The 15,390-nt window shown below is 53.0% G+C and overlaps 1 protein-coding gene and 1 long non-coding RNA gene across 4 annotated transcripts; one reads left to right on the top strand and one right to left on the bottom strand.

Annotated features, from left to right (window-relative positions):
* Positions 1-33: 33 nt before the first annotated feature.
* On the top strand, positions 34-2,223 carry LOC309359372. The gene is made up of 2 exons (XR_014163821.1): positions 34-1,650; positions 1,681-2,223. It is a non-coding gene; the product is annotated as an uncharacterized lncRNA (long non-coding RNA).
* Positions 1,237-15,316, bottom strand: HPS4 (HPS4 biogenesis of lysosomal organelles complex 3 subunit 2). 3 transcript variants are annotated; one of them, XM_081892911.1, is made up of 14 exons: positions 14,925-15,316; positions 14,258-14,753; positions 13,154-13,244; positions 12,713-12,856; positions 12,046-12,153; positions 11,352-11,468; positions 11,155-11,249; positions 10,258-10,330; positions 9,199-9,235; positions 6,951-7,047; positions 6,107-6,284; positions 5,064-5,196; positions 4,215-4,323; positions 1,237-2,484 (listed from the first exon to the last, which is right to left on the bottom strand). In XM_081892911.1, the coding sequence occupies exons 2-14, from the start codon at positions 14,296-14,298 to the stop codon at positions 2,313-2,315; spliced, it is 1,395 nt and encodes a 464-aa protein (XP_081749037.1). In that variant the 5' UTR covers positions 14,299-14,753; positions 14,925-15,316; the 3' UTR covers positions 1,237-2,312. The 3 variants fall into 3 exon arrangements, with proteins under 3 accessions (XP_081749037.1, XP_081749038.1, XP_081749039.1); XM_081892912.1 differs by having other exon boundaries at positions 6,206-6,284; positions 14,258-15,316; XM_081892913.1 differs by lacking the exon at positions 12,046-12,153 and having other exon boundaries at positions 14,258-15,316.
* Between the last annotated feature and the right edge of the window lie 74 nt (positions 15,317-15,390).

Genomic DNA, 15,390 nt, shown 5'->3' with positions numbered 1-15,390 from the left:
TGGGGGCTTGGATGGCCTGGGGTCCATTCTTCCCCCCCAACATCTCCATGTGCAACAGGTGAGAGCAGAGGTAGGGGGGACAAACTCTGTCCTCCCCCTAGCATAGAGCAGTGGTGTGGGACCCCCAGCCCCCCCTCTCTCAAGCTTTGCATCAGCTTGCTTTGTGCCTTCTCCTTCCTTTTGGCCCCTGCTGCTCTGTCCTGGCCTTGAACACTTGCTGCACATTCCTGCAAGGAAGAGGCGGATGCAGAGGTCGAGGGGGGTGGGTTGACCTCCTGGTAACACCCCCCCCCCAGCTGCCAAGGGGAGGCTAAGCAGCCTGTCATGTATCTGGGAGGTGCAGAGTGGGGGCAGAAGAGGATTTATTTGATGCTCCCCTCCCAATCAGAGTGGCTGGAGGGAGACTTAAAGCGCAGTGTGTTACAGCTGGGGATATTTGTGCCGGCAAAAACCACAAAGGCTATCCAATAAAAAGAAGTTTTGCTTAAAGATGCAGTTGGTTTGTGGGAGGAGGCTGTGGAGCCCCTCCTAGCTGGTGGGCACAGAGGGAAGGCTGCCTGACGGTCTCCACCTCTCTTGCCCTTGGGGGCTGGGCTGTGCCTGGCACTCTTTTGTAGTTGCAGGAACCCCGGGAAGGAGGGGATCTGAATGGCAGCAGCCTCAAACACCTCCAAAAAGCGGTTGGGGGCACACTTCAGAGGGAGGCAGGGAGTTTACAGCCCCCCCAAGCCCGTCTGTGCCCTTGGTCTTTGCCAGATGTGTTGGACTGCAGCTAATAGCTGGGCTCTTGCATTGCAGGCCCTTGGGATTCCTTCCAACGCTTTACCCCCATAAGAACTTACTGTCAGGAGGGAGGGCAGGACTGTGAATTCAGTCTCAGAAGTGGTGCATTTGAGCAAGCGTAGGGTGAACATGTGGGTCCAGGGTGGAGTATGACCCAAGGCTCCCTCTGCAAAGTGCTCCTTCCAGTCTCTCTCTCTTGGTGTGTGTGGGCAGCCTTCCCCACCCGCTGCCAGCATACGGCGCTCACAGATGGCAGCAAGTGGCCCTTCTCTGCAGGCAGCAGCGCAGAAGCTGTTTTGGTTCCCTGCCTTTGTTGCTCTTGCAAACACCCCTTCCTGGCGCAAGACCAAGCCACCCACAGCCCTGCTGCCTTCCCAGGGCCTGCACTCTCGCGACTCGCCTTCTGGCAGGCGAGGGGGGCTGGGGTGCCAGTGGGGCAGGAACAAGAGGGGCTTTTCTGGGCGGCAACTTTATTGCTGTGCTGGGCGACTTACAGAGCAGAGGGTGGGAGCTCCGACCTTCTCAACACGCCCCCTCAAGGAAGGCAGCCAGTCGCTTTTCCTTCGCAAACATCTGTGACACGATCCAGGCACTTGATGCAAAGCGGAACTGGCTGAGAGCTGTGCACCTGTTCCCACTTGCCCTGAAGGAGTACAAAGGTGCCACCACCTCAGAAGGCAGGGGGAGAGGAATGCATGGGCCCGCCGGTCCCCATCAGACCATGTTCCTGTCTCCTCAAGCCCTGTCAGCCGTGACAAGGGTGGGCCAGCATCACGAGGGGCGTGTGCACTGCCATTGGCAGCAGGCCATCTTTGGCGGAGGAGTCGATGTGCCGTGCGCAAGAGCCAGGCAGGCCCCAGGGAGGAGGCTGAAAGGCAGCCACTGAGCATCCGGCAGGTGGGGGGGTGCACATGGCAGGAGGCTTAGCTGCAGAGCAACAAAAAATGTCTGGTCAGTTGCCGGGGGAGAAGCTCCAGGCCTCCCCCCACAGTTTCAGAGCTCATCTAAAGCATCAAACAGCATTCAATAGAAAGCAAAGACAGAAACATCTGGAGGACATCAAATTTGGAGAGGGGACGGTGGCCTGGTTTAGAAAAAGCCCTCCAATAAAAAGGGCTTTGAAGCTACACCCCACTAAGCTCCACAGGAAAAATGAGCAGGGCAAGGAGCAAAAGATATTTCTAGGGAAGCTAGCTCTCCAAAGGCAGGCAAAAGTCCACAGACAACGAGTGTCCAATGATGCGCTTTTGGGAGGGACGTGTTCCCTCAGAGGAGCTCTCCGGGGAAGCAGGGGAGCTATGATCTTGCCCCTTGGAGTGGGTAGCTGGGGGTGGGCATCCATGTGCTCTCCCAGCTGGAACTGAGCCAAGGGGGGGCTTCTTCCAGCCATACGGTAGGGCTCTGAGGTCCTGACAGCCCTCAACCCATTTCCTCAACCCATTTCATGGAACCGAAACAACAAAGACTCTGGTAACACTGTAAGAAGTCCCGGAGGATTGCAGCCCATGCAAGGAGGAGCCTCCTGGGTCTCAGAGAAGGTTCACTCCATGCTTGAGCAGCTTCTGCTTCGCCTTGCTGGCCAGGCCAAAGGCGCTGTCGTGAGGGTTGGGCATTCCTGAGTTGCGCAGAGGGGAGGCCACCTGCTGGAAGTAGGTCTCCTGGACGGCACTCTGACACGCGTACACAGCAGTAGAGGCGTTCCTGTGGGGTGAGAAAGCCATGTTTCACAGGTGTGACCAGAAGGCAGGAGAGACGCAAGCTTGACCCCGTGCCGGTGCTTCTGCTGCTGCGAACAGGGATCAAGTCTAGAGAAGAGCCTGCTGGATCAGGCCAATGCCCGCCCCCCAGCCCAGCATCCCCATAGCACCAGCCAGATGCCTCTTTCTTGCAACAAGGATTCAAGCCCAGAGCCCTCTTCCCCAGCAACTGGGAGGCAGAAGCATTCCTCCTTCCAACTGGGAGGCAGAGCAGAGCCACAGTGGCGAGGAGCCATTGGCTGCCCTTTCCTCCACGAGAGAAAGCCCAAATCTGCTGGGCCTTTTTAGTTTACAGGTGGTGGGAAGAGAGAGGAGATGTAGGTTCATGAGATCACATATGGTGTAGAGAAAAGGCAAGGAGGAAACTGGAAGCCAACAAGGTCATCTCTATTTTCTGGAACACACTTAAAGGACACTATTCAATTATAAGCAGATTTTCAGGGGAAACACAAAAGAGAACAGCTGTTTTTTGGTCAGCATTCTTTCAGGCAAGGAAGTTACACCTTGTCTGCTTCACTTGGGATCCCCATAGAAGCACTTTTATGCAGATTGTGTGAAGTAACTCTGCAGAGATAGACATGCGCCTGCATATGGAGACTGCTCAGTAAATGGCGGTTTTCTAGGGATCCCCCCGGCAAGGTGGAAGCTCAGTCCAAGGACAGGCAGCCGGCATCAGCCTTTCCCAACCTGGGTCTCTGCAGGGGATGCCAGCATGGCCAATGGTCAGGGGGAGCACCACAACAGCCGGAAGGCAAAAGGCCTCTAAGTCTCATGAATTTCTCTGGCGATTTCCAAGAAAGCCTCAGCTGGCCTTCTTGAAAGCCAACGCAGGGTGTCGGGAGTGGCAGAGGCAAGCCTGGCCATGGCTTGGGCACATTAACAGCTGTGCTGAATGCAAGAGGAGGAGGGGCAGGGGGGGTCCTCTTCAACAAGCAAATGAAAACCCCACTTTTTGCTGAAAATACACAAACATAATGAACTGGAGCCTCAAGGAGAACTGAAAAAAGCGAGCAATGTGCTTGGTCAACGCAAGTGACGAACAAGCAGGGATTGGGCTGGTTAATGGGCATGGCTAATCTTTCAAAGCTTGCAGTCTTTCCTTTCAGCATAAATGTATTTGTCCTAGTTAGACCAGGGTGTGGCTTTGGTGTGCTGTTATCATGCCTTCAGCTGAGAGGAAGGGGGGGGCGAGCACATGTGCAGAGCAGCAGGTGATGAGGAATGGAAATAAGCGGCCAATGCAGCCCTGGCCCCTCGAGCCAGGAGGGAAGCTGCCTCGCTCTGCCTGCTGGAATGCCACCATCTGCTTGCCAGCGTTACGGCTTGCTTCCGCCTGAGTGATCAGGGCCCAACAGCAAAACCTCCTTCCTCCCTGGCCAATTATAAGCCCTGCTGGCACTCAGCCAACCAGCAGCTCTCACAGCCCCTGAGCAGCCACCAGAGAAAGACGCTGCTTCTAAACCTTCCAAGGGCTGCTCCTTACTCTGAGGCCCAGATCCCATTCTGGCTCCAGAGACAACTGGCAGCTCCCTCTGCGTGCCCACCTGCACCCCGGGCTTATTCCTGCCCTGCGTGCTTATGAGGCTCGCAGGCAGGAGGAAAAGCCAGGTGGGAGCTTTTTCAAAGGGAGCACTGTCTGTCATCTGCACGCGCACAGGGGCCTCCCCACCTTACCTGACCATTATTTCTGAAGCCGTGGGCAGCTGGTGGAAATTAGCATGGATCAGGCTGGCTGCCCTCAGGAAGGAACGGTCTGTGGGGCTATTAGCAGGCAGGAAGTTGGCTGCAACATGAAGGAAGGAGGAGCCAGGGGTTAGAATCTCAGGACGGCAGAGCTGGAAATCCAACCCTTGGCAATAATAATAATAATTTTTATTTATACCCCGCCCTCCCCAGCCAGAGCCGGGCTCAGGGCGGCTAACACCAGTAAAATTACAGTAAAAACATAATTGGGAATCAATTTACAATACAGGTTAAAATGCAATTTAAAATGCAACCACGTTTTGAAAGTAGCCCATAGATAAAAACCATAAGGGGAGGGAAACATAAGGGTCAGACTTGAGTCCAAACCAAAGGCCAAGCGGAACAGCTCTGTCTTGCAGGCCCTGAGGAAAGATGTCAAGTCCTGCAGGGCCCTAGTCTCTTGTGACAGAGCGTTCCACCAAGTCGGGGCCAGTACTGGAAAGGCCTGGGCCCTAGTTGAGACCATTTTTGGACCTCCAAAATGTTGTCATTTGTGGACCTTAAGGTTCTCCACGAGGCATACTAGGAGAGGTGGTCCCGTAGGTACGTGGGTCCTAGGCCGCATAGGGCTAGGTAGACCACGATGCAATGTAGACCAGAAATGGGCTGAATAACAGCTTCCAGCATTCAGAAGTCTGCTGCCCCTGTCCCTTCCATACTGCCACGATAGCTGGAAGCCAAGAAGGACCTAAGAGTCCCTAAGAGCAGCTCGACGGCTCCTGGCCGCTGACTCCCACAGAGCAGGCTCTCTCTGAGGCCCCCCGCCCCCTCAGCACTTACTGGCCAGAACCTTCTGCACGGCGTCATAGTGCGCAAAGCCGTAGGTGACCTTGGCTGCAGAGAGGCTGTCCTTTGGGAGGGTCTCCTTCAGGTGGACCTCCAGGCCGTTCAGGGAGGCCAGGCTGCTGTGATACTGCAGGCCAAGGGAGAAAATTAGCTCACTATGCCTGGAGAAGGCACCTGCCCTGCGCACAACAGTCCCACCCCAGGCCAGGGCAGCTCACACAGGAGAGCGCTTGCTGAGCCGCGGCAGGGCCACACGGTTCCCCAGCCACGTGCCCATTGGCCTCGTCTCCCCAAAACATCCTCCTGCACACCCTTGGGATCAAGACACAGCTTGTGGCTGCCAGGACCCTGCAGAGCCCTCCAAAGAAGGCCGACCTGGGAATCCCAGAGCAGAGCGCACCCAACTGCACTTGGGTGTCTGGGGGCCAACGCTCAGTGACAGAAGGTCCCTGGGCTCCATCCCTTCTGGCCGCTCTACAGCATCGCAGGGGTAGTGAAAGCACCTCTTCTGACCACGCTCTTTCCATTTGAGCACAGCGATAAGAAAGCCATTTCAGGGGGGAGGCTCCTACTCTGGCTAAGGACTGCAGCTCAGAACATCCCCCTGGCATGCAAAAGCTCCCAGGGTCAATCCCTGGCAGCACCTCTGGGGCACGACTGGGAATGTCCTGGCCTGAAATCCTGGCAAGCAGCTGACAGAGCAGTTGATACTGAGCTAGATGGTCCAGTGGTCCGACTAGGTGCAAGGCAGGTCCCCCGTTTCCTCCCTCCCTCTCCAGCTCCACACTAGTTTGGTGCAGGCTCCTCCCGTCAGCCCTGCCAGAGAGCCACGGAAAATGGGACTTGCAATCCCTTGGCTTCTCCACCTCTTCCTCCCAGGGATCCTGCAAGAGACAAGGGACCCCTGCTGGCAGGAAGGCCATGGTGCAGGCTGCCACTCCCCAGAGGCCAAGCCACTTTGCTTGGTGGCAACCAAGGCTCAAGGCCCCCGCTCAAGGGGGTCCTTTGGCAGTAAGATGAACAAAGGAGTCTCTTACCACATCCTCAAGAGAGGTTTTGGTGTGTGCAAAGTGCTCTTCAGCCAGGAGGGAGAGCAGCAAGCCTCGAACATGGTGGACATACAAGACCATCCTTACCAAAGTGGTGCCACCTGACCCACCAGTTGCTCCAGCAGAAACCGGGCCATCTTTGCAGCTGCTTGGGCCTCCCTGGGACCTGAGAGAAAGAGAAAGAGGGAGACTTCTCCAACTAAGGATCCCCCAGTAAAAGTGGCTTGCAGAAGATTTGGGGACAGACCAAAGGAAGCCCTTCTTCACCTTTATGGACAGGGAAAGCCCCCTTCTACTCCCTCTGCTCCTTCGCCAGATCCAAGGACTCCAGAGTGATTCCAGAGTCACCTACATGCTCCATTTGTAAAGGAATGGATGTGGAACAGCCCCACTCAGGGCTCCATCAGAGAGACAGGGTCTTCCTCCTCTGAATCTCTTTTCAATAGGGAAGCCCTCCAAGGGAGCTGAGGATGTGTGTGTTTGCTTTGTGCTATTTAGAGGTTTACTTACAATCAAGCAGTATTATTTCTTTTCTTAAAGAAATAAGTTAGGACCTGCCGGGCAGCCCTAGTTTAGCAAGGAAATCTTAACTTGCAAAAAATACCCTGCCTTTACTCACAGCCCCAGTGATGGATACTGTTGGGGTTCAGGGGATTTGCAAAAAAAGATGGAAGTGTGTTAAACACCAATGCTTCCCTGTCGGCTTCCCTGTCTGACAGATCACACATAGCAGATCCAGGGTGCAAAGGAGGAACATAGGCAGAGTCTGAAAGGAGGAACCAAAGCCAGGGCTGGCGAGAGGCCCTTGGCGGGGCTGCTGCTCCTGTCTTACCTGATCATCCACTCCACAGGGAAGTCCCGGAGGGCAGCTGCTTCATCATCCAAAAGGTAAACGGGGGTGATCCGGACCCCTGGAGGTAAAGGGGGCTCTGCAAAAGGGTCAGAGCGCTTCTTAGGGAAAGGAAGAACGAGTCTTGGGTAGACTGTTTGGACCTATAAAGCGCAGCCCCAGTGCAAAGGGTACCTTCTGATAACCATGAGGTTGGAGCATCGAAGGGCTTGCACACAATTACATACTGAAAAAATGGATTCAATGATGAAATCAGGCAGATTCTATGGTAAAGCGGGTCAAAAGAGAGGGCGGGTTTGTGGGAAAGCAGTTCTAGGGAATTATATCCTTGAATGCAGGTTATACGACAATATTGGGGGCTGTTATTTTGATCCTCTTTTAAAGAAAACGAGATTTGGGGTGCTAAAAGGAAGCTGGGTTTCCTGCTCAGGCCACTGTTGTCTCCTTGGCAGGAAAGGCTGCTCTGCATAGCAGGAAGGCATGTAGCCGCCACTGCCGCAAACTGCCCTGGAGAGCGGAAAACATGAGACCCATATTAAAAGTGTAAAGTGTATTATGAGACAAATGTTTTTAATACATTTTATGCTTTACTGTGAATCTGTTTCAAATTTATTACTCCTAATCACTAATTTTACTAATTACTAATTTTAAGTAGTGAGCACTATTTTCTTTCTTTTTCAATATAAGTTTATTTAAATTTTGTTTTCTGGCTTAAATTTTGTCACCTTCCTTTGTGCTGCTATGGTCCAAAGATTACTGTAATAAAAGTTATTCTGTTCTACAAAGTGATCATTTTGTCTGTCTCCAATATGAACCAGCCCAGACCCTGCACTCCTCTTCATCAGAGAAGCCTCACCAGGCAAGTGAAGGGTGACCAGGGCCTTTTTAGTGGTGGCCCCATTTATGAAATGCTCTTCCCAGGGAAACCTGCTTGGCGCCATCATCACCATCAGGCTTTAGGTGCCAGGCTAAGATGAGACCATTTTTTTTTACTCAGGCCTTCAGTAATCCAGTCGCCCCGTGAGGCACTGCTCATCTTTTAGCAGAGCTGGGTAGATGGTAACCCAATTAATATGTTACTGGGTGCACATTTAATGCATTTTTGCATTGTTTTAAATTTTCTGAATTTAATTGTTTTATGCGTGGTATTTTATCTTGTTGAGTCACTTTATTAATATTTATTTATATACATATTTATAGACTATTTCATAAAATAACACTGTAAAAGCATATAAAAAGTTAAAAATGGACATCAAGTAGCCGTTGTGGAAATATGTGTTAATTGCTGGCATAAGCTTACCAGAATAGAAAACTTTTCAGCAAGTGTTTAAAAGTGGCACCAAAGGTGCCTGCTGAAATTCTAGTGGCAGAGAGTCTGGGCCAATGGCACTAAAGGATCCGTTTCTGGTTGCGATCTAGTGAGCCTTGCCAACTGGGGGAACAATCAACAATGCTCCTGCAGATGAGATGCTTTCTTTTTTAAGCAGGTCCCACAAAGAGTAGCAAGCTGTTCTCTCAGGGGCTGGAGAGCAAAGCTTCCTTGCTGTTCCGTAGGATCATTTACCCGCATAATGCAAAACAGCCTGCCAGGGAATGGAGTTGAGCTCACCTGAAATTCCTTTCTTGGGATCACTACCCTACGTGAACTGCCTTGTTCACACAGACTGTGTGAACAAGGCAGGGCCTTGTGAACCACAAAATCTGGGGTGAGGGGAGGGTGAGCAGCATGGAGGTCTAGGAGCCAGCCATGTGTCAAGACCTCCATGGAAGAGGAGGGGTGAGAATGCAAAGGTCTCCAGGACTGGGAAGAACTGGGATGAGGGAAGCTCTCCGAGTAGCGCCAAGGAATCTGCAAGATGGGAGGAGGCGCAATGCCTGCTGCCTAAAGATGCAGCCCTCTCCGAACCCCCCCCACACACACACCTGAGCACCCTTTGGATGTAGGCCAGCCTCGGCAGGAGTCTGTTCTGCAATGGGTTGTAGGCATCAGAGCTCAGCCTCTGAACATATGTGGGGCCCATTTCCCCCTTGCTGTGTTGTACCTCCAGCTTCTACACTCCTACACAGGCGGCAGGGCAGAGGAAAGGGCATGAAGGCCCAGCACCCAGAGACACAAGAGGGCTCTGTGTGGTCTCTCATGCAAGCAGTCCCTGGCAGACCCAGCCACCCACCAAGGCAGTCTCCCCCTCTGCCAGCCCAGCACGCCTCTCCCCTCCCTCCCGTCACTTACCCTGAGTCTGCAGCACAGCCCCATTTCCCGCCTCGCCCTGAAAGGGAAGGCAGAGAGTGGCACTGGGTGAGCTTGATAATAAAACAGCCAAGGCAGATGCCGGCAAGGGTTCCAGACTGGAGATAAGGACAGAAGAAAAGCCTGCTGGATCAGGCCAAAGGAGGCCCATCTAGTTCTCAGAGTGGCCAGCCAGATGCCTGTGGCAAGTGCAAACCAGGAAGCAGGACCTGAGCACAAGAGCAACTCTACCCTCCTGCGGCTTCCAGCAAATGGAATTCACCTCCAACTGTGCAGGCTGAGCACTGTGGCTCGGAGCCATTGATAGCCCTTTCCTCCTCCTCCTCCTCCATGAACTTGTCTGATTCTCTTATAAAGCCATCCCAGTTGGTGGTCATTCCTGCCTCCTGGTGGAGCAAATTCCACAGTCCTGTATCTTCCAACATTCAGCTTCACTGAACGTCCACAAGTTCTAGTGCTATGAGAGAAAGAGGAGTTGACTTCATCCACTTTCTCCATACTAGGCATTATTTTATAAACTTCTGTCAGGTCACCTCTTCCTCGCCTTTTCTCTAAACGAAAAAGTCCCAAACGTGGCAACCTTTCCTCAGTGGGGGTTCCTTCGCCACCCTTTTCTGAACCTCCTCCAACTCCACAATATCGTTTTTGAGGGGAGGCGATCAAAACTGCACAGTCCTTCAAGTGTGGCTGCACCATAGATTGGGGTGATGGCATTCACTGGCAGTTTTATTCTCAATTCCTTTTGTAAGATTTTTACTTAGAAAGTGCCTTCTGCTTCCAGGAAGAGTTTGGAGCTGTGGTTGCCTCGAGAGAAAACCTGGACATTTGAGGCAGGTGGTGGGTAAGGAGTGGCCATGAGAGGTTAGAAAGATCTAGTGAAGCCTTTTTAGACTTTCTTCAGCAATCATGAGAACCAGAAACCTGACATTAGCTTTCAGATTCCACCCTTGTGCAGTAAGGAACCCATGCAACATGTTTTTCTCAGGTGCTGCGCCAGCACCGAACCACCCTTCTCCCTCCCTTGGCTGAGCTGAAGCTCACCTCTGAGGCTACGTCCACCTCCTGCAGCAGAACTCGGGCAGTGAGGTCTGGTGGCAGCTGAGTGCTGACAACCCTGGGTGGGGATGGGGAAAGGAGAGATGGCAAGTATGAACACGAATGTCCCACTGGTTTCCTGAGGCTGGATGCTGTGTTCCCTCCTGGCTCTCAGCTGAGCACGGTGACCTAGGGAGAGCTGCAAATGCTGCTCAGAAACATTCAGACAGTCGTGGCTTGATTTACCCGGAGTGGGCTGTGTGGCCCAATCCTTCCCAGGGTCCAGCCACAAGACAGATCCCTGCATGCAGGGCAAGTCCTTTGGTCACCCTGTCAATCTCACCATCTGGGAGGCCCAAGGGGTGAGTCTATAGAAGCAGACATAGGAAATAGTGGCTGAAAATGTGGATTTTGGCCTCTGTGGACAAATGTGAGGACAGTACAGAGCAAGTAGCTGGGCTGAATGACATGTGCACCAAACACACTTGCTCTGGAGTGCAGGAGGCTGCCTTAGACAAAGTCAGACTATTTGTGTTCACCTTCCTCAGTACTGTCTACACTGGCTGGCAGTGGCTCTCAAGGGTTCTAGGCAAGGGGGGTCTCTCTCCCAGCAGGTGCTATTGGGGATGCAAAGCAGGTGCTCCAGCACTGAGCTACAGTCCTTCTCTTAAAAGCCAAGCTTCCAGTCCTCAGCTTTCTGAAAGGGCTCATTTAACCTGGAGCAAGTAAGGTCCGTAGTCCATTCAGCTGTGCACTGTCTTTTCCAGCCCACCTTGGAGATGCCAATAGGGACTGAACTGGGGACCTTCTACATGCAGAGCAGGTCTCCAGCACTGAGCTACACCAGCCTTTCTCCAATGGGGAGAGTGCAGGAGAGTCCACACAACAAGTCATGATACTCACAGCCCCTGGTAAGAAATGCATCCCGCCCGGACATGGAGGGTGCGCTGGCAGGTTTGCAGGATGAGAGCCGCTTTCAGCAGGAGCAGAGGCTCCACCTGGAGAGAGGAGCACAAAGGAGGCTGTCAGGGCTTCCTGACACCCTGTGGGGAGGGGAGAGGAGAAGCCCCAAAGAAGCAGCAAGGTCTGCAGGGAGTTACTTTGGTTTTGTCCAAGGCCCAGAGGGAGTTGAAGATCCGGTGTAGGTCAGTGGTGTTTTGCTGCAGGTGCTCCACGTAGCGATCCCATGCCTGGTCCAGCTCCTCCTGGGCACGTTCCTGGGAAAGGACACAAGAGGCCATGTCAGCGGAGAGTTTATCCCTGGTGGGCGAGTTACAGGCTGCTTGTGGGCTGCAGGAAACTGTCCAACAGAAGCCAGGGCAGCAAAACGGAAGAGAAGAGGTCCCTAAGATTCCAGAGGACTCAAGATTTCAGTCCGGGAAGCAGATCTGCACATCAGGACTCCGTTCTGGAGGACAAATAAAAGGAGCAGTCAAGGTGGAAATGTGCCCAGGCCCTTGCCAGCCTCTGAGCATCTTGGATTTGGGGGGTAGGAAGGAGAGGTGGGTCTGGATTGCCTTGAGAGACCCACATAACTTTCAAGTCACACAAAAGCCTTTGCTTAGAGAAGCCCACCTGTGAGGGAAGGGTGCAGCAGGCTGCAGAAGCCCCTCTGCAGGGCAAGGAGGCTGCAGAGAGCAGGCCAGCCTGAAGGTCAGCCAAGGCAAGACTAAGAGGTGTGGCTCAAGGCTGATGTGAGGGTCAGAACACAACAGGAAACAGGAGGGAAATGGCTGGGAGTCAAGGCAGCATCTGCTCAGCAAGGCCCCGCCGCCCCCGTGGACCAGCAATCACCATGTAAGCCTGGTGAACAGGCCCATTGTAGAAGCAGAAGAGTCCCATCAGCTGCTCCAGGAACTGCCTGCAGCTGATGTCAGGGAGGTCAGTAGTGCAGCCCAGCACCTGCAGCAGAGAGGAGGGAGGGAGACTCTTGGTGAGTACCACGGAACCAAGCCAAGCCAGGCCTATCTAATCAGGGCACTCAGATCCCCCATGACAGCCAAGAACATCCCTCTGAGAAGCCCACAAGCAAGGTGGGAGGGCAATCGGTGGCCCTCAGGAGGAAGGCTGCCTCTGAACATGGGCCTTCCATTCAGCTATCAGAGCAAAGTTCTCCCAATGTTATATAGAGTAGCACAAGAACAGAGCTGGAGAATCACCTGGATGAACATGTTGCTTACATCCCAGAAGCTCCAAGCAGCCCAGAAGCAGGGATGGCAGGCCAGTGCCGTCTCCCATGTCTGCTCCTGGCAACTGGCACTCCAAGGTAGGCTGCCTCTGTTCCATTCAGCTAGCATGGCTAGCAGCTTCTTCCCATATAAACGGTTGCCATCATGCAGCCTGCCTGCACACCCACACCCATCTTTGAAGATTTCACCAACGCCAGCTTTATTCCTTCCTCGGGCTTTATTCCCGCGCCCAGAAGAGCAACAACAACCTGTGTCGCCTTGCACTGACTCACCCAGATGTAGCTTCCATCCACTTTCACAGAGAGCTTGAGCTTCCTCAACCGTATGAGGCCAGGTGGAGAGCCCGAAATCTCCTCCATGCATCGAACCACGCCAGCTATCTGCCCACACAGAAGCTCTTGATGGTCCAGAGGAGTCTGAGAGATGTGGGGAATGAAGAGCCACAAAATGGTTATGCTATGGATTAGCCTTGTCACATCCCAGGCTATGGAGATCTGCCGAGCTTGGAGCATGAACGGCCAAAACCATCACAGAGTGACAAAAGATTGCATCAGAACAGAGCTCTACCCCCGATATTACTAGGTCACTGCCCCAAGGAGCAAATAGTACAATGTTTGCCAGCACAGAGGGATGGAGGAGAGGGCTACGGGGCCAGCTGAGAACAAATAAAATTCTCCGCATGCAGATTTTGTGGGGAAATAAGCTAGCCCTACCTGACGGGGGTTGAAATAGCAGATCCCAGCCTGCGTAGGATCTCCTTCTTCCTTCACCTTTGAGCTGTCATAGAGGAAAAAGCAGTTCCACCTGGAAAACATCAGTGCCATGGCGTTCAGGATGCATCACCTCATGGGAGCAGTCAATATTCTCCAGAGAGCAACCTAGTTTCCCCCCAGGCAAGGGGGATCCGTATATGGTGATGTGGGGAAGCTATACAGTGGTACCTTGGGTTAAGTACTTAATTTGTTCCGGAGGTCCGTTCTTAACCTGAAACTGTTCTTAACCTGAAGCACCACTTTAGCTGTCGCCGCGCTGCCGGAGCACAATTTATGTTCTCATCCTGAAGCAAAGTTCTTAACCTGAAGCACTATTTCTGGGTTAGCGGAGTCTGAAGCATAACCAGAAGCATATGTAACCCGAGGTACCACTGTACTCCGTAATTCTTGAAGGCATGTTTAGAAGGGAAGAGATTCAAAGTACAGCTACTGACTTTCCAGGTGACCTTGACGCTTCTTAAGAGAAAGGTTTCAAGTGTATCAGAGACTCTTCACTTCCCTTCTCCTTGCATCTCAAAGGAACACACAGGGGCTGAAGAAGGCTAAAAGAAGCTGCCACAGAAACTAAGGAAGGGCACTGCCCCACTACGAAGCAAATGAAACCAAGCAGCCCGCCCTTATTTAAATAAGAACATAACCCAAGAACCATGCAGTCCAGCATCCTGTTTCTTACAGTGGCTGGCCAAATGCCCCTGGGAAACCCACAAGGACAGGAGAGCAGTAGAGTCATCTCCTGCTGCCATTCCCTGCCGACATGTATTCAGGGGTATGTTCCCTCTGCTGTCAGAGATAACAAAGAATCACTGCAGGAAGTAGCTGCAAATAGCCTTCTCCTCCATGAATTTGATATTGGAGGCCATCACATCTTGTGGTAGCACACTCCACAGTTTAAGGATGCACTGTGTAAAGAAACACAGGAATTGTGTCCTTCTTGAAACTCTCACTCTCATTTGCTCAACGTTGGAGTTTCAATTGTTTGTTTGTTTGTTTTTTAAAGAGAAAGATTGTAGGAAGCAGCCCCTAGGATGCTGTAATGGTACTTACCAGGCCCTGGAGGTTGGATCAGACTGGACACAGTCCGCCATTTAACTCAGATTCTCTTCACCACATCTCATTATCTTCACAATGAGCTTCTCATCAGAAAAAGGTAGAAGAGGACTAGATTCATATTCCAGACAGTGGTTGATTGCTCCAAGAACCCATCACATACTTAGGTCCTGAGTGAGTTCTGAATAGGGATGGCCAAATCCCCCCAATGGGTGGCTGGGGGGGGGGCTTTCTTACAGATGCTGATGCCAACGGGTCCCCCTCAGCCTCATTTTCATGCCAAGCACATTCACCAAATATGGATGCTCAGTCAGACAGGACAAGAGAAACAACAGAGACCTTATTTAGCATCTCAGCAGCCATTTGGATGCCAGTTTGGGGACTGAAGAACGTTTTAGCTGAAGCTTCCAAACCAAGATTCTTTGAAGCTCTCTCTGTGTGTGTGTGTGTGGAATGTCTTGTGATTCCTGCTCCAGGCGTGGCTTCCTTCACTCTAAAATTAAGAACTGGATTAACGTATGAAGTCTGCAGCCCAAGTCATGTGACCCACAGCAGCTGATAAGTGCCCAGCATCCAATGTTAACAAGAGAGCCAGGATGGTGCAGTGCTGAAGGGGGTCAGAGTAGGACTTAGGCAAGGGTGGCTTAAAGATCCGATAGCCTACCTCGCAGGTTTGTTGTGAGGTCCTGCCCCTTGAACACGGCACCGTGTCTTGAAGGAAGGGCAAGATTTTGAAAAGGAAACGAGAAGAAACCCAGCCAAGAAACTGCTTGCGTGTAGTGGCCGCGCCCAGGGAGCCCAACTCTCTACCGGGGCTCGGGCTCTCTCGGCGAGGCGCCTCTGCAGCCTGACCCGAGGTGGGGAAAAGGACAGGAACGAGGCTCCCCAGGCCGCGGGGGAGAGAGCGAGGCCCCTCTGCTCTCGGGCTCCCTCTCCGGGCCGACCCCTCGGGCTAAAGTCCGGCGAGGAGAGGGCGGCGTGTGAGGCGGCAGAACGCAGAAGCCCCCCCACCCCGCGGGGAAAGAGGCGCTCTGTCCATGCTCAGAGGCCAGGCCTGCCCACTTCCCGAACCTGAGAGACAGAGAGAAGCCGCCAAGGGGCCCCGGCCTCTTCCGGGTTCCACCGCCACG

The sequence above is a fragment of the Podarcis melisellensis genome (genome assembly GCF_964234715.1).
Source record: "Podarcis melisellensis genome assembly, chromosome: 16".
Taxonomy (NCBI): Eukaryota; Metazoa; Chordata; class Lepidosauria; order Squamata; family Lacertidae; genus Podarcis; species Podarcis melisellensis.
This window is presented reverse-complemented; position numbering and strand designations above follow the sequence as displayed.